At 38.0% G+C, this 22,908-nt stretch overlaps 1 protein-coding gene across 1 annotated transcript in view; it reads left to right on the top strand.

Moving 5' to 3' along the window:
- Positions 1-22,908, top strand: part of EPS8 (EGFR pathway substrate 8, signaling adaptor) — a 73,848-nt gene that overhangs the window by 26,099 nt on the left and 24,841 nt on the right. The window contains exons 11-16 of the mRNA XM_022577672.2: positions 29-103; positions 5,844-5,992; positions 8,579-8,762; positions 13,179-13,312; positions 16,979-17,078; positions 17,913-18,056. Coding sequence (XP_022433380.2) covers positions 29-103; positions 5,844-5,992; positions 8,579-8,762; positions 13,179-13,312; positions 16,979-17,078; positions 17,913-18,056 — 786 coding nt within the window. The remainder of the gene's footprint in view (positions 1-28; positions 104-5,843; positions 5,993-8,578; positions 8,763-13,178; positions 13,313-16,978; positions 17,079-17,912; positions 18,057-22,908) is intronic.

Genomic DNA, 22,908 nt, shown 5'->3' with positions numbered 1-22,908 from the left:
AGGCTTGCCTGATTTTTTAATGTTACAGGCCAAATTGAAGTCTCACATCCAGAATCCTAGTGCTGCAGATTTGGTTCACTTTTTATTTACTCCATTAAATATGGTAAGATTTTATTAATTTAAGAAAGTAATTATTCTTAGCATGTTTTCAACCCCACGTGTCTGTCTAGATTATCTAGACAGTTTTTCTTCATTGCCTTGCATGGGTACTATTTCTTTTGCCATCTACTGTGAACACTGAGTATGTGAAATTTGAGAGTTGAAAAGAACCTTAGAAATCATCTAGTCCAAACACCTGATTTTATAGCTGAAGAAACTGATGTCTCTGATAGAGCTAGGGAAATGAAAAGAAATAAAGATTTATTGGATACTAGTGTTTCAGTATATACTAGTATGTAATATAAATGGCTTGAACAATATAGAAAATTTTCTCTTTCTCACAAAATAAGCTAGGTGTGAGGAGTCCAATGCTGGATGGATGTCTTTGCTCCGTGAAGTCACTCAGAGGTCCAGATTTCTTTCAGTGAGGTGTTCCTCCATCTCCTGAGCTATCTCTGATTCAATCACTTATTCATTCATTCATTTTTTTCAACAAATATTAACTGAGAGCCTGCTATGTGCTTGGCATAGGAACAAAACACATAAATTCTTATCGGGACTTATGTTGTAGTGTGGAGGGGCAGTCAATAACCTAAATAATGTATAAATAATTCACCCAAAATAAATGCTATGTGGAAAAATACAGCAGAGAAGGAGAACAGGGAGTGCTGTGTGTTTGTGTGTGTGTGTGTGTGTGTGTGTGTGTGTGTGTTGTGGAGTATTACACTTTTTGAATAGGGTAGGTTAAGGGAACGACTTACTGAGAAGGTATCATTTGAGTAAATGAAGTGAGGAATGAGTCACGTGTGTTTCTGAAGGAAGAGAATTCCAGACAGAGAACAGCTAATACAGATGCACTGAGATGGTAACATACAAGTCATGTTCTTGGAAGAAATAGGTACCGTGACTTGAATAGAATGAGGGGGGAGATCTCAACTAGAGGGAGATGAGGTCAGCAAGCAGGAGGACATATCTTATTGGTCTTTATAGGTGATTGTGAAACCTTTGACACTTTGGGAGGGGTTTCAGCTGAAAAGGATTGCTCTGGCTGCAATGTTTAGAAATTTGAGGGAAGAAGGGACTGAGCTGGCTATGGAAATAATCCAGATGGGAGATTATGTTGTTTGGACCACGTAACATTGGAGGTGGTGAGATTTCATTCTGTTTTTTTTTTTTTTTTATTTTTTATTTTATTTATTTACTTTCTTAATTTTTTTCTCTTTTTTTGTGGCTGCGTTGGGTCTTCATTGCTGTGTGTGCACTTTCTCTAGCTGCGGCAAGCGGGGGCTACTCTTTGTTGCGGTGCATGGGCTTCTCATTGCAGTGGCTTCTCTTGTTGCAGAGCACGGGCCCTAGAGCATGTGGGCTTCAGTAGTTGTGGCACACGGGCTCAGTAGTTGTGGCTCACGGTCTCTAGAGAGCAGGCTCAGTAGTTGTGGCGCACGGGCTTAGTTGCTCCGCGGCATGTGGGATCTTCCCGGACAAGGGATTGAACCCGTGTCCCCTGCATTGGCAGGTGGATTCTTAACCACTGTGCCACCAGGGAAGTCCCCATTCTGGTTATTAAACAGAAGCAACACGATTTGCTGGTAGGTTGGAAGTGTTGTGTGAGAGTCCAGGATATCTCCAAAGTTTTGGCTTAAGACTGGAAGGATGGACTAATTATTAACTGAGATGGGGAAGACTGTGGGTAAGGCAGGTTTGGACCAGAAGGTAAGGAATTCCCTTCAGACAGTGTCAAAAGTGACTTATATCCAGATGGAGAAATTTGCATTGGTAGTTGAATGTATGAATTTGGAGTTCAGTGGAGAAATCAGGCCTAGAGTTATAAATCCTCTGCATGCAAAGCCAAGAAATTGGATGATGTCACCAAGGGAGTGATGATAAATAAAGAAGAACAAGGGCTGATGGAGCCTTAGGTAATTTCAGTGATTGGAGAGTGAGAAGAACCAGCAAAGAAGAGTGAGAAGAAGCGGGAAGTCAGGAGAAGCAAAACAGGAATATCATGGTAGGTATTCTGTAAGCCAAACGAAGAAACTGTTTCCAAGAGGAGGAACTGAGATACTCTGTCAGGCATTTCTATGGTGGAAGCTGACTTACCTCCCTGTCCTTGTAACAGTAGTACAAAGGCAAAGAATTATCTTTAAGGAGGTGACTCCAAACTTAGACAATTTCTGCTATTATCCAGTTGGCAGGAACTCCCTCATATGGCCATCCCTAACACCAAAGTCATGTAGTCTCCACCAGAGTGGCTATGTGTCCATCTAAAATGTAGGGGCTTCTCTTTCTAGAAGGGAGAAGAAGAGAATGGATATTAGGGGGACAATTATCAGTCTTTGGGAGGCCCATATGTGCCAGGTCTAGTGATATGTACATAATACAGATTTTCCCCTGGAAAACTCCCTTCTTGCACATGTGTTTTTTTACATAAGGCATAATTTTTGAAGATAACAAAATGGTGCATTGGGAACAATTCCTTTTGTGAAGGAGCTGGATGTTTCCATGAGTTTGTCCAGCAAAAGGTTATACCACTTATCTCATAGGCCGGGATCCAAGATACACATTTTCATTTTCTAGATTTTCAGTACCCAGGTATGCTCTTTTCTTATACGTTTAATGAAATAGGTGCAGTAATATACTTCCCTTCCCATTTTCTATTTCTTATATTTGCAAACGGTCTAATAGTGGTTTTTCCAAGCTAACATATACCACCATCTTCTCCACAGGACAGCTGGGAGAATTAGCTGAAATAACATTTGAGTGCAAAAAGAAAAGTGCTGGGATTTGGGAAAAGCATGGCAACAGAAAGCAGATGGAACAGCTGTTGGCCTTACACACTGACAGATTCCAAAAGAGACTGGGCTACAAGTCACCCTTTTCTACAATTCCACAAGACCAGAAATTTGATAGGTCATTCCTCCTTTTGTGGAGAGGGCAAGTGAGAGAGAAATGGAAAGAAGGCAGAATCTCTTTCTTTTAAATACTTCTCGGAGGACAGAGTTTCCTATTTGATGGGCCAAGACAGGGATGTGTGGAGTGCTTTGTTTTTTTTGTTTTTTTGTTTGTTTGTTTTTTTTTTTTGCGGTACGCGGGCATCTCACTGTTGTGGCCTCTCCCGTTGCGGAGCACAGGCTCCGGACGCGCAGGCTCAGCGGCCATGGCTCACGGGCCCAGCCGCTCCGCCGCATGTGGGATCTTCCCGGACCGGGGCACGAACCCGCGTCCCCTGCATCGGCGGACTCTCAACCACTGCGCCACCAGGGAAGCCCATGTGGAGTGGTTTTGAATGGTTCGTCCTGTCAAAAGAGCAAATAATTGCTTTGTAGAATAATAATAGCAGTAAATGATAATTGTTCGTAGTGTGATTATTTCCATGATTTTTTTTAAAGGGTAAGAATGGTAACTGTGAAGCAGATAAATTTCACTAATTTGATTTAGAGCATATGAAGACCATGGTCATTGAGTTCTTTAATCTTTATAAAAAATGGAGCAAATTCAAGCATTTCTCCTAGGTTTTGCTTGATTATCAGAAAAAAACGAGACAAAGAATCCAAGTATCAAAAAGGGATAAATCTCATCCTTCTTTCCCCAAGAGTAACTAGACAAGACCTGAAGTAGAATATGAAATGAATATTGCTTGCAAACATAGGAAAGTACGTAACCTTATCAGCATGAATGTCAGAACTGGGTGATAAGCAATTGGAAGGTGAAAGTCCGCGCCTACATCAATAATTTATGAATGCTTCCGCACGTTGTTGCTATAAATAGAGTATCCGATTTCTGCTTGTTTAGTTATTGTTGAATAATTGTTGCTTTTCAAGCTCTTTTAAAAATTAGATCAAGGCCATCCATATGCAAATAAAGTGATGCTAGCTCATTAACAAAATTTTTATTCTTTATTCTTCAACACATTTGATACTATCTTAGTTTGAGTGTTAGGAAGTATTGTTTATAAAGCAGTTTTTGCCACCTCTTCTCATTCCTTTCACAAGTCTTTCACAGATCATAAGTAGATATCTAGACATTACACAGAGTAGAACTATAAGATAGTGGGACTGTTTTCCCTAACACACAAAAATTAGTCTTTGTGATCAGGCTATGTATCTGAAAACATTGCTTTATTTTATATTTTCTTTTCTCAAAAATGACTCCTTATTAATGGTCTCCCAAACATAGTACTTCTATTGCTTCTTTTAATGTTCTGTCTGCGGAGTCCCAGACATTTCACTTGGACAAGAGAGGTGGAAAGGAACATTAATTCAGGGCCTGCTACCAGTCAGACAAAATTTAGTGGCTTTAAACCTTGTGAGTCCCTCCCTGTATCCTCAGCATCTCCACGCAAGCGTACCCACAGCACACATGTGTGCCTACTTACATTCTTCAGAGGGAACTATGGCCCATAGCCTTTTATTTACTTTCCTTTGTTCCATTCCCTATTCCCACTGTTAAACCAAAGATCTTTAATATTTCTTTACTTCTTTACTATCCCTCTCAGTTATTCCTGCCTATTTATTAGAGCTTATAGTGCTTGGACATTAAAAAAAAAAAAATCACTATGCCAGGCTTTCAGGGTAGGTTTTGTTCTCAAATAAGGGTCTACCCACCTCCTTTATCCTTCATCTTTTCTTTCACTTATTCTCATTTTCTCATTCATTCCCCTAACCCTGTGTCTTCTGCAGTTCAAAGTCAGATAAGTTTTGGTCCAAGCTCTCAAGGGAGGAGAACTGAAAAATAAGGCCCAAGTTACAATGGCATGTGTAGCTGATATGCATGCTTGAGGACCCCAGGGTGCCTCAGAGTTACACTGTGGGGTTAAGAAGAGCTTCTCAGAAGAGGTGATACCCGAGGAGAGTTCTATTTAAAATGATGGGGAAGGGCCTTCTGGAGGCTGGGACACAGCATGTGCAAAGACACAGAGGAATAAAACAGCATAGCAGGCTCAGCACACCTGGATGACTGGAGAGAAATTGACTCTTGGTCAGGAGCCATTCAAAAAAAAAAATCCCTTTATTCTTGTGCCGTATCTCTGGGAAGGTGAGATTTTTATAAAAGGGCTCTGGTTCCTGCTCTAGGAGATTACCATTCCTTAACCAGGAAATAGCCCCTGAGTAATAAAATTGGAGCAGCCTTCAGACGTCTACTTATCATCATTTTGCTTATCAGAGAGCTGCACCTGTTTATTTGTTTTTGCTAATCATTACGTTACCTCTTTTAAATCAGGGCAACTTCCTACAATTAAATTCTGGGAAGAAATACCATAGATTCGGAGGACCGCTTCTCATCTTTTCTCTCACCTTTCTCTCTGGATCCTTTATTTTTTATGTCTTTATAGGCACAGCCATAGACTTAACTCGAGCCTTGTTTCTCCCTAAAGTACTCATTTCTGGAACCATATTGTTCAAGTCTGACATAATAGATTTTCCAGTGGAAATAGATATATATTTTTTTAAGGCAGCGATCTTTAGACCAGCTGACTTAGAATTCCCTGGATAGCCATTAGTACTTTCCAGGCAAAGTACAGTCCTATGAAGCCAAGAGATAGAGCCTGTGAAAGTTGTTAAACTGTTAACTTTTCATTTTAGACGATTAGGCACCATTGGGCTGGAAAGACTGCTCTGGATGAAGATTTAATTTGAGTACATAAAAGCTGCTTGTTTTTATCATAGGTTTTTTTATCTACACGTTCTGAAAATGTACAAATAATCACCATCTTCTTGCTGAAAAGTGACTTGTTGCCATTTTAGGTTGTGCAGGCCACAGGAGGTCCTGAACTAGCCAGTTCAGTGCTCAGCCCCCTACTGACTAAGGACACAATCGATTTCTTGAGTTACACTGTCAACGTCGATGAGAGGCAGCTGTGGGTGTCATTGGGAGACTCGTGGATGAAATCCAGGTAAACATATATATGAGTCTAGCATCGAATACCTATAATACTTTAAGTATTGTTCTTTGTCTAGTACGTGAATCTAGTGAGAGATTTATTTAACCTTCTATGTATGAAGGAGTAGGTGTTGTAGATGAGAAAGGCTAAACCGTTAAAAAGCTGGAGGTCTAGTGGAGAACATAGAAGTGTGCAGTGTAAGATACGATGAGTACCAGTAAATAAACTGCTGTCACTTGGCAAGATGGAGCCGTCAGGAAGAGGGTTTAGAGAGGAGGGTGCTTAGCTTTCAAAGAAGAGCTGGCATTTAAAATCAACAGATAATAACACTAGGAGGTATATGTGTATAAACAAGGGTGTACATACAGTGTTTGCTAGGCACTCTTCCATGCACTTTACATAGGTTCCATTTTTATGCTATTTTACGGGTGAGGCAACTGAGGCAAAGACAGGTTAAGTAATTTGCCCAAGGCCACACAACTCGTAAGCGACAGACCTGGGATTTGAATCCAGGCAACCTGGCCCTGAAATAGATGCTTGTAATTATTTTGCTCAGCTGCCTTTCAGCAGGATGAGGAGGATTTCCACAAATACGTAGCAGGGAAAGGGCCTGCTCAGTAGAGAGAGCAGCGTGACTGAAGCCATGAAGCAAAAAGTCAAGAGAATGGAGCATGAATGTGTGTTTAGCCCGAGTATAGACTTTGGGTAGTGGGGGATGGTGGAGAATGGGGAACAGAGGAATAGTGATGAATGAGGTGTACAAAAATGAGCAGGGCTGGGTTCAGGCTCCCAGTGCCACACTAAGGAGCTGGAGTACGGTTCTGTAGGCTGCGGAGAACCCATAGCTTTGTGAATAGGAGTGCGACACAACCAGACCTTCGAAAGATCAGTCTGGTCATTGAGTCTAATGAGGACACGGACAAAAGTTACTAGAGGCGTGAGGCCCCTTGGGACAATAATGCAATAGTAGAGGTTCCTTATTAATCAGCATTCCTTGGGACTAGAACCATGGTGGCGGGAATGGAAAAGAGGAGGGGATACGTTTAAGAATTGTATCTCATCAGTGAGGTGACCGTGGAAAAGAAATCACTAACAACTGCAGGGTTCAAGTTTGCTGAGCCAAGCAAGTTATAAAAATATTTCTCATTTCATTATATGTGATTAAATGATTTCTGCTTTCCTCATTTATTTGAATCTTTCTATTTCTCTCACTTCTTAGAGTAAATCATTCAGTATGGTCACTTGGAAGTTTGTCTTCGTAATGCTTTTAGGCTAGCCTGAAAGTAATGGACCAATTCATATTTTTTTTTCTGCTGTTCTTCTATTGAAATATATATAAACCATTCCCACTTATGTTTTGGACTTTGGCAACTGCTTGTGTGGGAATATGGTTTACACATGGAGTGGTTTACCAAACAGAAGATTCTTTAAGGGCACTGCAGTTGTTGCTTTTTTTGAATGAAAATGTTATCTAAATTTATTTCTGCATATTATTTATATATTAATGTAGCATATTGTATCATTTATATATCATACTATGTAAAAACTGGTTAAATAGATTTCTTAAATCTATTAGATTTATGTAGGTTATGATTTTATGGTAAGCCTAGGTAGGGATCTTTTCATTTTTTTCCCATAAACCCTATTAAATTTATCAGACCTCATAGTACTAAAATAGTTCAGGGTTTTAAATTTCTTTGTCTTGGGTCCTACCTCAAAATGAGAAAATTAATGACTATTAGGAAACCTACATCAAAAGGAACTCATATTGTTAGCCCTTGACATGAGAAAATGGTCATTTCAGATCCTAATTATTTAGAGTATTAGGAAGTGAATATACTGACTTAAAAACTCATAAAGATAAAAAAGAATCCTAAAGGAACATAATAACCAGAATCATTTCATCACAGTAGAAGTATAACCTGAAGAATTAAATCATGTGTGAAAGATAAAACAACATATTTTAGCAGAATTTAATAATGTCTCTCCCAGTTATTTTTGTGGTTCATGAGTGATTAGGAGCTTATAGGAATAAGTCTCAGAGTTACTAAGTAATGAATGGGTCATGATTATATTACAGATTAGTACTAACTTGATTTTACTGATGAAAACCTAGCTGATCCATTCAATTTATAAAATCAGTAATGTGCTTCATTTTAGGATTGAAAAATACATCTCGTATCAGGAGGCTTCATGGTGATGGGAGGGGAGTGAAGGGAAAGATGAGGATCAGAAACGATTTGATGCTTAGAGAAGCTTATGTTCTAAGTTCTCACCAGACTTCTAGCTTTACATTCCTTTCTCAAATTGTCAAAGATGTATATTTATGTTCAAAGGTTGAATTAATGGAGAATTGAGGCAATGTAGTGAAAGCAGATCATAATGTAGAATTCAGACTTCCTTTCATTGTATCAGCATCAAATACTAGCATAAACATGTTTACTTTCTCTGTTTGGATAGAAAGAGGGCAGACTACGTGTGAATTGTTTTTGTTGTTATTTGTTTTTGGTTTTTTGTGGCTAGCCTTACTGAAGATCCTTTTGAGCATGGAGGTGTTTCTTAATTTTGCTGTTCGTATGTCTTAATGTCCTTCTGCAGAGCAGAGTGGCCAAAAGAACAGTTTATCCCACCCTATGTCCCACGGTTCCGCAGTGGTTGGGAGCCCCCGATGCTGAACTTCATGGGAACATCGGTGGAGCCGGATCTCTATCAACTGACTGAGTCCATGGCAAACGCAGCAGAACAGCATCGCAAGCAAGAAACAAAAAGATTATCCACAGAGGTAGTCTTTCAATATCATCTTTTGTGGGAAGTGCAGTAATCTGTGTGTTCTCTTGTAATTCTGATCGTGAGTTCTCACTTTACTGATCTGAAGATTGTTCTCAAATCAATGACTAGATGTCTTGCTGCTCTTAGGTACCTCTCACCTCTTTGTCATGGTGACAGTTGCTCTGTTTCCCTGTGAAGCCCAAACCCAGCGCGTATCACACCTCACAGCCTGCCAGCTCTCCTCCTTGAGCCCTGGTGATCCCGTCCTTTGGACTGTGTACTTTCCCTGCTTATCAGGGGATTGCCCCACTGCTGCTTGGTCTGTTCTTTCTATTTTCCTCTCCTGTCATCCGACCCTCAAGACAGTTCCTTGACCCAGGACCTTTAAGCCCCTCCCAAGCAGCTCTTTCCTGAATGTCCCATTTCTTTCTTTCTTTCTTTTATTTTTTGGCCTCATTCTAAACCTCCCGAAGTCCTATCAGCCTGGCTAGAAGGCCAAAGCTCCTCCTGGACTGCAGTCCCAGGTCCAAATGATGACTTATAACACTATTACATCCTGAGGAGATCATAAAATATAGTGTATCTTTTATGATCTTTAGTAAGCTTTAGATGATGATTTATTGGGGGAACAAATTGAGGGATTGAAATTGGGTATGATTATCTCTTCACATTCCTTAAAAATGATTTTTCTATGACAGTTCTTGTTCTGACAGAAAAGAAAATTAAACACTACCTAAAGTTGAACCAAACTGAGCGGATGATCACAACCCAAGGAGTTAGATGAATGAGGTCTAGTTTGAAGAAGCAACAGAAAATTAATGACTAGGTCCTCCTTGAAGTCCTGTTCATTTCCTTTATTTAATCCCTTAGATTAATCTTCTCTGATCCCTGTGGGTATTTACAATGTGGCAAATATGATATCAAGGAATGAATTAGGAAACTAGAGTATATCCTGACTTTTAGGGAGAAACATTTACATAAATTAAATTTCTTAAAATCGTTTCTTTCGACAATAGCCATAGTATTATAGAAGATTGCTTAAATTGTGAAACTTTAAAAATAAAGCAAATATACTTCTCTGAAAGTAATATTTTTCTCCTGTAATTATTTTTTCCTCTGGCTGCATATAATGGTACCGGTGGATTCTGTAACTGCCCTTCCCTCTAACTGAGTGATTAAGAAGGTGACCTCACAGTTCTGGGTGCAGGTTAGCAGACATATGTCCCTAGCTGTATTTTATAGTTCAGACCTCATCACAATGAATTTTCCTTCCTCATAAAGGGAAACTTTTCTAGAATAAAAAAATGTAATCAAACATGAAATTATGATACACTTGCTGTTGCCATAGTTACAGCTGAGTATTTTCAAATCATAGAAATTTCTAGTTTACAGTCCTCATATCTTAAATAAGAAAATATATCCACTTTATAATGCATGCCTCAGAAATTCACTTTTGTGAGTTCTTTTTCAATTTGTTTATTTAAAGAGAGAGTAATGTGTTCTGGCTTCCAGTATAAAAGTTTGTCTACTCTCAGAGAATAAGTAACTTTCAAGGAAGAATTATTGAGAATTCTTCCTCGTAATGAGTTATCATTTTCCTGTTGTAAACTATTGTCCATTTTATGGCTTAAGCACTTATTCAGAGGTTTGAAAATAATGAATTGAAAAGCACCTGCTAGCAGTTCTATGGGATTTTATATCTTAAGATTTTGTTGGAAAAGAGACCAAAGTAATGGTGACTTAAAAATGTGTAACATGCAATCATCCCCAGAAGAGAGATTTTATTATACTTTATTGTACCTATAATAAATGCATTCAGAACAAGAGTTGGATGATTCAGGATCTGGTGGCATAGGTGACAAGGCATGACAAATATGGGTGGCAGTACTCAGCTTCTTTCCTTCCTCTGAAGCAGCAGCCACCCTGAGCTGTGTTGTGTAGTCATCACAGTTAGTCACTTGTCATCATTTCTCTCCTCCCTTCTCATATTCCCAGTCACTCTCAGGACCCAGTGACTTCATACTGTCCAACCTCACTGTTATGTTCAGAGCCAGGCAGAAGGTGTGGGTGATTCTGTTTCCTCAACTCCTCCCTTTTATAACAGCATTTAACAACAACAAAAAAAATGGCCTGATCATGTAGTGCCTCTGGTCTCTCCTAGGGAAGTGATAAACTGAATTAATTAAGCCATTTGTTCTTTATTTTATTTTTTAATTCCAGCTTTACGGAGGTGTAATTGACAAATAAAAATATAAGATATTTAAAGTGTGCATCGTAATGATTTGATATATGTATACACTGTGAGAGGACTCCCCCCCATCTAGCTAAGTAACACATCCATCTCCTCACATATTTATCTGTTGTTGTTGAGAACATTTAAGTTCCACTCTCTTCGAAAATTTTAATTATATAATACAGTGTCATCAACTATAGTCACCACATTTTTATTAGATCCTTAGACCTTATTCATTTATAGCTGAAAGTTTGTACCCTTTTACCAACCTCTCCCTCTGTCCCCCACCCCCAGCTCTGGCAACCACTTTTCTACTCTCTGTTTCTATGAGCTTGACTCTTTTTTTTACATTCCACATATAAGTGATATCATGTGGTGTTTGTCTTTCTTATTTCACTTAGTATAATGTCCTCAAGGTTTATCCATGTTGTCATAAATTGCAGGATTTTCTTCCTTCTCATGGCTGAATAATATTCCATTGTATATACATACATACCACATCTTACTTATCCACTCATCTGTGATGGACACTTAAGTTGTTTCCATATCTTGGCTATTGTGAATAATGCTGTAGTGAACCTTGGGGTTCAGAATTCTCTTTGAGATCCTAGTTTCATTTTCTTCAGTATTATACCCAGTAGTGGGACTGCTGAATCATATGGTGGTTCTATTTTTAACTTTTTGAGAAACTTCCATACTGTTTTCATATGGCTTCGCCAATTTACATTCCCACCAACAGGGCACAGGGGTTCCCTTTTCTCCACATCCTTGTCAATGTTTGTTCTCTCTTGTCTTTTTGACAATAGCTATTATCAGGTATGAGGTGCTATCTCAGTGTGGTTTTGATTTGCATTTCCCTGATGATTAGTGATGCTAAGCACCCTTACATATACCTGTTGACCATTTGTATGTCTTTGGAAAAATGTCTTTTTAGTTCCTCTGCCCACTTCTTAACTGGATTGTTTGCTTTTTGCTATTGAGTTGTATGTGTTCTTTATCTATTTTGGATATTAACCTCTTATCAGATATATGATCAGGTATATGATTTCTCCCATGCTATAGATTGCCTTTTCACTTTGTTGCTGGTTTAAGCTAAGGTATTGAAATGGTAAAAGTTGTTTATCTGTATGTGTACGTTAAGTGCAGTATCCTGATATATATTCCACAGGAGTAATATAATGCGGGTACTTTGACATCAATAGCAGTCCATTGGAGACACCTCACCTACACTGTCTGTGGATGAACTCAGCCCTACTCCTGCCAACTTTGTCATTTGAATTAACTACAGTAAATGTGCATTCAGAACTTTTCTAAAACATTCCCAATTTCAAATATTTTGTCCCAGTGAATCCATAAACAATTGAAATTCCAACGCTTTAGGGTCTGTTGTGCATCCACCATACTTCATTTTACATAAGGAAACAATACAAAATTCATAGATGAACTTTTTTGGTTTGTTTCTTTGTTTTTGCCCCGTAGCTTTGAAGCCATGCTGCTTAATGGGACCCATAGATTTCGGTTCTCCCTCCTGGTAGCCCATTAGGCTCATGTCTGTGTTGTGTTAACTGCAAAAAGAAGTGGCTCCAGCTTTGTCTTATCCTGGACTATTGACTCTCAGGATCAATGTGTTTTTACGTTTCTGTGTTTTCCTTAACAGTAAATCTGATAATAGTGCTGCCATTTAAAAAAAATAAAAAATAGTGTCCATGTACATTTAAAAAATGAGAATAATGAGAGAGGGTGGTATAATTTTAACACATAGGATTCAGATGATTTTCATGTGATAGTATTTACTTTGCTAGGGTGGTAAAGGTCTGTTTCTTAAACATAGAAAGCAAAAGTTAAGGGTTTCATTGTTGCTGTTTTTAAACGAGTTTTATTTTATACAAGCTGTTAAAGTCTGCCTAATACCAAAATCACCTATTACTGAAATTCCAGAGGAAAGAATTTATTGCTTTTATACAATAAAAGCATTGGATATTTCCTGAATTAAGATTTAGTCTTTGCACTAATTACTTTTCTTATTATAATTAGGTCTTGGACAAAAACCCTCATTTCATAATTTATTAACATATAATAGGCAATCACTTGAAAATGAAACTGACCACAATGTAGTGGAGGGTTCTTGTTAACTGACGTCAGTGCTCATTCAAATAGTATTGGTGATTCTTTAATCTTTCCTCCTCTGTCTTTCAGCACTCCAGTGTATCAGAGTATCCTCCAGCTGATGGGTACACGGTATTCAATAACATTTATGGAAGAGGGCCCCATCTGGACCAAGGGGAAGCTGCTGTTGCTTTTAAGCCAACTCCTCAACGCCATGTAGATAGGTAACATTTCATGGGCATCATTTGGAGAGCTGTGGATGATTATCTCTGGTTTAGTGCAAATAGAGGTGCTAGTGTCTGCACTGTTCACTACTTCTTTGAGCTTTCCATCTATTAATTGTTCGTTAAAATTTCAGTTGTTCCTTTATAGAGCTGGCTTTGATGAGCAAAGTCTCCAGTCTGTAATTCTAACTTAGTGCAAATGCCATTGGATAACTTTCCATTTTTTAAAAGATGCCTCTGACAGAATCTGTGAATTAAGAAGAAGAATTGTTTTGAAACTCTCTAGTTTGTACCAGATGGTCTCTAAGGATCTTTCCAGCTCTGTAACTTTTAAAGGAAATAATTTCCATCTTTATCTCCCCCAGTAAAAACAAACAAACCTTCCTTTAGATAGAAGTATTTAAACTAAGTATAAACTGAATATTTAAACAGAATCAATGCCTTATTTGCCATTTGTACCATTTCATTTTTTATATTCACTTTCCAGTTTTACATTTCATTTATTTTCCCATATTTTTCTCTCTCCAAAAATTCAATATAGGCAAAAATGGAGAATTGAGATGGGGAAGAAATAAATTGAATTGAAATAGGGTCACTTTTTCAATCTTGTTCGCAGTGTAAACTGCATGTGAGGTTTACATAGAGGCCAACCCATACACATAAGAGAAAGAAAAAAGGTGAAATATTGATAACAAGGATATGGGAGAATGATCATTAAGATGAAGTGGGGTAGAGAGCTTGTCCTACCCCACTTTGAGGTACTTTCCTACCTCAAAGCCTGTCTTACTATGAGTGTTACATGCCCTTAGTTTGTCTTCAGTATATTCTTTTCTTAATAGAATCTAAAGAAGGTGGGATGTAAAATTTTGGGTTTTTTGTCAGGAATGATAACAGAGGTAATACTTAAGTAAAATGATGTGGAAATTATACAGTTATTATTCTAAGGGCACCAGTAACGTATTAAATTCAGTACAAAGAAAAGCCGTCAATGAATAATACATTTTGAAAATGCCAACATATCAAAGAAGTTTGAATTGTAGATTCAATTTTTAGGAGATACAGGTGAAAATCAGTTTAAAAATTATTTCATGGCAATTCTTCTTGAGAAACTTGTTCTTCATCCTAGTACTTTCTTTTTCCTTTTTTTTTTTCTGTCTTAGCTGTCAGTATTCTAGAAATTATTTCAGATTAGTGAAGGAAATTCCATGAAGGGATATTCAAGTATATAGATCTTAAGACTGTCAATATTTAGCCAGAGAAATATATTTTTTTAAAAGGAGTAAATTGTATATCTCAGTTGCCTTTATGTGTCGAATTTCTCCCCTGGGCTATTATAATAGGAGCTGGATAGCTTAATAGACACCTGGATCATTGATGTTGCTAAGAAAATTTGTCATAATTATTGAAAAAACTGTCTAAAAGTTCTGGTCTGATACGTAATACAGAGGTTTGGAATTTGTTTTTACAGTAATTATTATTCATCTTAAACTCTATTACATGTCAGGAATGCAGTAAATACCATATGAAGTATATTCACTCTTCAGTGAAATTACAATGTCATTTAGGGAAACCACCTATTGAATTTAGCACCCTCACCTTTGATGGATTATAGTTTACTGCTATTCAAAAGCAATTCATGTTTTAGAGAAGTCTCAGATTATTGCCATCTCTGTGTCCACTCTGTATCAGGTGGGTATCTATAACTCCAAATCAGAAATGGAGACCATGCATTTTGATACATTCTAGATCTCTTAAGAAACTCTGGTACATCTGAAAAATTACAAAGTGTGATTTTCAGATTGATAACTATGGTCATTGTCATACCCACATTTAATCTATAGAGGGCAAGAAACTGTAAACCATAAATATTTGTAAATTCTAAAGCACTTTGCAAGTGCATGCTGGGCAGTCACTTCTGAGACATGCAAGATAGCAAAGACTTCAACGAGAACTACAGTCAACTTTTCTTTTAACCACAACCCACTGATTCATATACACAGTGGCAGAGTTATTCTTCCCTTTGCTCAACAGTACATTCAACTCTCTGTTATCAGCAGTGATTTGGAGAGAAGAACATGAGGGAGGAGAGGAAGATAGAAAACTGAAGTTACTACTGTTTTGCTAACGTTTGGAGTGATTGAAACACGTTTCCCCCTCAAATGAAATTTTAATGGAACGTGATCATATAGAACTAGAGATAGGGGTAGGAAATCCATGGAACACAGTTTAAAATTTATTATTAATAGTAATATATAATAATTATTTGGCCATAATTTCACTTTTTCCACATTTTCTTAGTTTTTTAATATACCAAAAATTGCCAGTATGGTTTACAGGCTATGATTTTCCTTTGTTCCTGTTTCTCTTCTCCTGGAGTTACTATCCAAGAGGTAGCAGATTACCTATGATGACAAGATATACTGGGCCCACAGCTGTCCTGCAGGCCCCGCTGTGACTCAGTATTCCAGATGATCTTGGTGGGCAGAAAGCAGAATGGCCACTTGACAGAGGAAGGATGACCAAACATCATTAGTGCCTTCCTGCTTTTTCTCTTACAAAGGAAATGTGGGGACGTAAATGGAGGAGAAGATTAGGGAGTAAAATTAGTTAAAAAATAATTAAAGTTATTATTTCATTATTGAAGGGAAGAGAATATTATTACGTTGTTGATATACCAGGTTTTATTATATTATATAAAAGTATTTTAAAATTATGTTGTTAAATCTATTAATGGCCATTTAATGATTAAAAGAAGTATTTTGGGGCTTCCCTGGTGGTGCAGTGGTTGAGAGTCCACCTGCTGATGCAGGGGACACGGGTTCGTGCCCCGGTTCGGGAGGATCCCACATGCCACAGAGTGGCTGGGCCCGTGAGCCATGGCCACTGAGCCTGCGCGTCCGGAGCCTGTGCTCCGCAACGGGAGAGGCCACAGCAGTGGGAGGCCTGCGTACCGCAAAAAAAAAAAAAAAAGTATTTTGTTTTTAAATAAAGTTTTCTTTTTTAAAAAATACACCTTACTCTTAAAATAAGTTTATAGTGAATTAATTAATTAACAAATTAACTAAGAAGTGGTATTGCTCTTGTACTTAACCCATACCTTCCTTTGCAATTTGGATAACTGGACAGAGCTTTCCTGAATATTGACACTTAGTCATAATTTTTTCATATATATTTGGTTAATGAATTGAAGACATTGCTTGAATTAGTGAAATCAACATATAATTTAAATTACCACTTTGGACATTATGTTTAGTCTCCTTTAATTTTATGAAAAATGGTAACATCGACCATTATCCTGGTTCTTTCATGGTAGAAATGCTGGTTAACAAAGCAATATCCAGTATTTTGGATATTAGATTTAATGAACAAAGAATTCATAGATTTGCATTCTAGATTTGGCTTAGCACTAACTTAGCTTTGTAATTTTGCATTATTTATTTTTACCCTAGCCATAGTTTGTTCATTTTAATGGTAAAATCTCCAAAATATAATCAAATTAAGTACTCATATTCTCATACTCTATAAAATATAATAAAATTAACCACTATCTAAATAACTTGTCCAAATGGTTTCTGGTAGGCATTGGCTTGCCTTAGTGTTTCACTTCTGCTTTCAGCCTTTAGGAAAAGCTATCAGAGTGATTATCTTTTTTCTTTCTTTTTGTAGAAATTATGATCTACAACCCAAGAAATATGCCAAATCCAGGTATGACTTTGTGGCAAGGAACAACAGTGAGCTCTCAGTTCAAAAGGATGATATCTTAGAGGTAATAGAATTTTACCTTTTTTATACTCTTAATAAAGTGGATTTATTGTATTCCTTTTCTGGTATATATCTAAACCTTCCTCAAAGAAATGCTGGGGTCAAGAAATTATTCTTCAGTGTTATTTTGTTTTACCAAGGATACACAGCATATTATAGATACCTATATCTGTTTAGGCGGGGTAGCTGCTTTATCTGTTTTTTGTTTCTTTGCGGGGGGGGGGTTGGATTTCTTGGCTTACTTTGCTCTCTTCCTTCTTCTGGCCTTTATTCATTCTGGAATCAAGGCTGGTCATCACTTCAGCTGTAGATGCACCATAATATTTTAATAAGAGAAAACATTTCCTCCTTCCTATTTTAGTACCCTTGCACAAATGTAACCAGCAGTGAGCGTGCTAATGGTTTTGGGAATAATCTCCCATGACTGTCAAATTTCTTCCTTCAGTTATAACTGAGACTTCATCTTCTTTAATGTATAATATGGCATAGTTACAATAGTAAAAAAAAAAATGTTTTTATACCTTTCCTCTCTATTCTAAGGATGGAGACAATAGACTTTTTCCAAGTAACTCATCTTAAGTACTTCAAATACCACAAATGGCTAAGCATTCTTGGGAGGTAATATGGACCTTGGGTAGAGTGGTACCAAAGCTGTTCTATACCAGTAATTGTAATTCTTAGTGTAATTCCTGACAATCATTTAACCCACAGTATGTTGATGCTGAGTCAGCGTATTAAAAGTGAAAACATTTTCTTGGTCTAAGAATAAAAATCGAACTTCCTTCATAGTTCGGTTTTGGTACACAAATGCCGCCTTTATTTTCTTGCATGATGACAGATCCTTGATGATAGGAAGCAATGGTGGAAAGTTCTAAATGCAAGTGGAGATTCTGGATTTGTGCCAAACAACATTTTGGATATCGTGAGACCTCCAGAGTCTGGATTGGGCCGTGCGGATCCACCTTACACGCATACCATACAGGTAATTACAATTTTTGAGCAAAATTTAAGTTTTTCGAATTTTCAAGTTCATCTTTCCTAAACAGGACTTAAACACTTTTTATGTGTTAGTCATTTTGAGATTTAATTGACTGTATAATTTATACCTTTTTCCTAAGGCAACGGGGGGACAGTGGCTACGGACATAAGGAAGAATTATACATATGTTTTTCTGATTTACTTCTTCAGGAAATTGCTCAAAATGTTTATCTCAGTGACTGTTCCTCTGAATGCTATTTTTTTTCTACCCTATAATATTTTTGACCTTTGGAGAAATAGTATTTCTGCCTCTTTACTCTTACCCAGAGCCCTCCTACCCAAGGGGCCTGATAGAGGATGGCCCTGAGACAGTGGCTGGAGTGTCTACCAGTTCATCTTCACCAGCCTTTGCTCTCATCCTCTATATAGACTTTGATTATAGCCTGTTTGCTTTCAACTTTCCAACTACCGAATCCTAATCCTTTTTTAAAAACTGCCTTCACATGGTAGACCCTCCACCCAAGTTCCAGCGCCATTATCTTTCTTCAGATGTGGTAATCACAAGAGACCAGGGCCACCGCCGTGTGCTTTTAAATCTGTGACAGGATCTCTAGAAATCACACCTGCCGACAGAGACAGAATGGATGGACTGTCCCATGCTTAGCCTCTGAACCTGTGGTAGCCACTTTCTCATGCCCCCAGGAAAATTCTTTTCATTTTCAGAATCTTGAGCAAAAGATCACATCTGACCCCATAATGATGTCATAAATTTGCGCAGAAGCTGAAACTGCATAGGATATGCAGTGAAATAGTGAAGTTTCATGCCTAGGCTTAGTAAAATGCAGGCTGTCCAAACCTAGAACTGTGGTCACGTGCTGCTATGACCATTCTGTAAGGATTTCTGCCTCCTCACGGCATTCAAGCCCAGCGCAGGCCCTGCACTTATCCAGAGAGACTTCTGGCCTTATTAGAATTCGAGAATCAAGGAAACATTTAAAATAAAGGATTGATGTACAATTTATAGATCTTGACAACTTAAAGCGGTGGCGGTGGGAATTCTGTTTGCTGTGCTTATGTTTGGGCTGGCCTGATGTGCATATATATTATGTACTTATGTTATGTTCATCATTTGTCATTAGCTATTGATGCCAAAGAAGGAGTTTGAGTTATTCAAGGTATGGTCTACTCCATTTCCCATGGATTTTTGAAGTGAATTTTCTAACTTAGACTTAATACCTTTTTCTTTCCTAAGTTCTTTCTTTTCTGATTTTTGTGATGTGGTTACCTGACATAATATAGGCTTCTGTCTGGTTTGTAAATACCAATTCTTTGTGTTCTTTCCTATAGAGGTTTTCACTGAATGCCTTAAGCAGTGTTGAAGAGTGTATTCCTAAACCAGTGATGGAGTGCATACCCTTTGAGCTATATGAACTGTTTTTTTGTTTTTTTGTTTTTTGTTTTTTTTTGCGGTCGCGGGCCTCTCACTGTTGTGGCCTCTCCCGTTGCAGAGCACAGGCTCTGGACGCACGGGCCCACAGCCGTGGCTCACAGGCCCAGCTGCTCCGCGGCATGTGGGATCTTCCCGGACCGGGGCACGAATCCCCGTCCCCTGTATTGGCAGGCAGATTCTTAACCACTGCGCCACCAGGGAAGCCCCTGAACTGTTTTTAATATTTAACTCATGATAAACAGTAAGAAGCACTATTTACAAAGGTTATCCCTAGTTGTTGTATGTGAGCAGAAGCCCAGATTTTATATATAAAATGTTGGAAACACTTAGCCAAATTTGTTTTTATTTGTGTGCATGGTTGCTAGGAATGGCAAGCTCCCATAAAATAAGATACCCTAAAACTTGCAAATACTAATGTGAATTCTAAGTATTCTCCCCACCTGAGGTTTCCTAGGGAATTTAACCTCTCTTACCTTTCCTGTTTACTGTTCAGTCTTGTTTTTTTCTTCAGTTTAGATTCCCGGCTTGGGCCATAAGTTGACTACTCTGTTTAAAGGTTGCTTCTGTGTAAAGCTGAACCAAAACTATTAATACGTGTCATAGGTAGAGTACTTTTTGAGAACATAAAATTATTTCTCCTTTCTTGAACAGAGCCTCAGCTTATATTTTTGTCAACTTTGGCAAAACCAAGAAATTTTTTAAGTGCTCACAAGTTTCAGGGGTTTGTTTGGCTACTTTATGTAAATAGAAGCTTGTAGGGATTGCTTGTTCGGGCTGTTTCCTTTTAAACGTTTCAACACTATCTGACTGCTGAAATTTTCTGGATACAGCTCTAAATGCAGTGATGTACGTAGAAATGTGTCTAGAAGCTGTGTGTGTGTGTGTGTGTGTGTGTGTGTGTGTGTTTAGGTTGAAAGCTCTACTTTTATAAGGTATTAAAAACAATCTACTTTTTAACATCTCCTGAAATATTTGGTCTCAGCCCAACAAGACCACCGAAATCTTGTAAAATTTTAATAAGCAAGCTTGAGAATCTGCTCTCTGTTATCTGGCATAAATATGACTCTAAAAGGATTCCTATTTTCAAAGCATTTATAACACACCCAGAAAAAAATGACTAGATAGAATAAGATGGAAAAAAAAATCACTCTCAGAAATATATGCCAATTATTTTATATCTCTACAACAGCGTTACCAGACACTTTTATCTAAAATATCTAAAGAAAAATCCTGCGGCTTATTTCAGAATGACAGTAAAGGTACCACCATATTTCTATAGATTCAGGTAGTCCTAAAACCCTAATCTCATAGAACTCCACTGGATTACAAACATATCAAAAGCGATTCTATGTCTTATTTACCTTTTCATTCATTCACCCCACAAATATTTATTGAGTGCCAGCATCTCGCACTTGATGAAAAGAAAGACAGAAATCCTAGGACTGAGCAGTTCCTCCATTAAAATCACCCTTTTGCCTGCCTCCCAGAATCAAATATGCAGGCCATCTGCCCTGGCTTTGCCCCTCCCTTTGTGTTTGTGTATCAGGAGCAGTGACCCTCTCTCTGCTCAGAAGTGGCTGACAAAAAAAAAAAAAAAAAAGAAGTGGCTGACACTTTCCGCCCTGTCTCGTCCATCCAGTGACATCAAAATTTTACAGAAGTTTAAAGAAACTTCTCACAAAAACATTTTGGATCCCTGTACTGTACTACAGAAAGATGCTCAGACTGTATGCCATGTCCTTTAAGGACTTCACAAATACCAGTATATTTAATTCCTACAACAACCTTGTGAAGTAGGCACGTTTTTTTTTTTTATTATTTTTTGTTTTTTTTTTTACGTTTTATATATGACGAAAATTAGGTACAGAGAAGTACCTTGCCCACAGTCACATGGCCGCATGAAGCCAGAGTGGGGTCCCAGGACTCTGGAATCAGAACCTATGCTCTGATATGCTCAGCTGTCATGAGGAATAATGCTTAGAAAAGAGGCGCTAAATTCCTTAACTTGGAATATCTGGTTTTCTTTAATTTACAATAATCTTTTGATGTTCCCAACTGCCTGCCCTTTGTTACAAAACTTCTATATAACCTGGCTTCCCCACTTGCCTCCTATGAGCAGTTCTCTTAGGGTTACTTGAGATGCTGCCTCCCAGGCTTGAAGTCCTAAAAATTCCTGCTGAATAAAACATAACTCTGAAAAAAAAAAAAAAAAGACTGATATCCCATTTTGTACAGACATATAGTTTTTCACCGTATGAATGCTTAAAGTGACACTTTCTCAGAATAGGTTTACCTTACACTGCATTGTGATCAAAGTTGATCTGATCAGTCATCACCCTTGGAATTGGGTTTTTGCTTTATGCCTCCATCACTTGGGTTTCATTAATTCTTTCATTTTTTAATCATTTAAGAAAATAATCCAAACTATGTAATTCACGTAGAAAGTAGGCTTTTTTGGAAGGGTGGGCATAAGGGAATTAGATGTGAACGATTTCCACGTAGCATCTACAAGTCACCAAATTTTAAAAAGCCACAGACTTAGGACTGTTAGTTTCATACACTTACATCTCCTGTAAATAAATATGTAGAAGTAATGGCAGTTGCTGGGGGAAGGGCACAAGAGCAGCCCTTGCCTGCAGTTCACACACTGTTGGTTAGAGATTCTCTCTGTTGGCAGGGATGATCATACCTGGCACCAGTCGCCAATAGGTGTTGAGTTGCCACCCGCTGTCCCTGCGAGTCCAGGCTATTTAATATCCTCACATTTGGAGTGATTTTTTACAGCTCAGTAAAGACTACCGTTCCCACCGAAAGTGTTTTTCACCAGGGTTTCAGCAAAGTTTTAAAAATGAAGGGGAGGGAGGTAATAAAGAATTTTCGAAAGATGTGGAACATAAAAAAAATAGATTGGTTGAAACCACAGGGACAAGGAAGTAAATGTTTATGAGAGATTACAGAGAAATGAAGATAAATGACATATCTTTTGATGAAGATTCTGTTATAGAACATTCCAGGACTTTAGAGTACTTTTGCTGGGCAACACATGGACATCCAGGGTACTTCCTGCCCACCTGGAAACTACCTGCCACATCAAGTTTCCTGATATGTCTTTTGACTTGATTCCCTGACCTCTAGCACTTTGACTGTTCATCTACCAGAATCACCCTTTTGCCAACGTAGATTTCCATGTCGCACACCAAGAGCAGAAACCAATCCCTGCCCTTATATTATTTCCAATATCTTCAGAGGCTTAACTAAAGAACTCTTTTATTTATTATTAATTGTGAAGTCCATGTGCTTATTATTATTATAGATATGCTTACTCTACAAGATGCAAATAATTTTGAATGTCTGGTCATTATGGTCCTGTAAATTCAACAGAAAGTTTCCCCATCTGCTCTGTTTC

The sequence above is a fragment of the Delphinapterus leucas genome, chromosome 11, assembly GCF_059928025.1.
Source record: "Delphinapterus leucas isolate spDelLeu-1000000601 "Yukka" chromosome 11, BTC_Dleu_Yukka2, whole genome shotgun sequence".
NCBI classification, from domain to species: Eukaryota; Metazoa; Chordata; class Mammalia; order Artiodactyla; family Monodontidae; genus Delphinapterus; species Delphinapterus leucas.
This window is presented reverse-complemented; position numbering and strand designations above follow the sequence as displayed.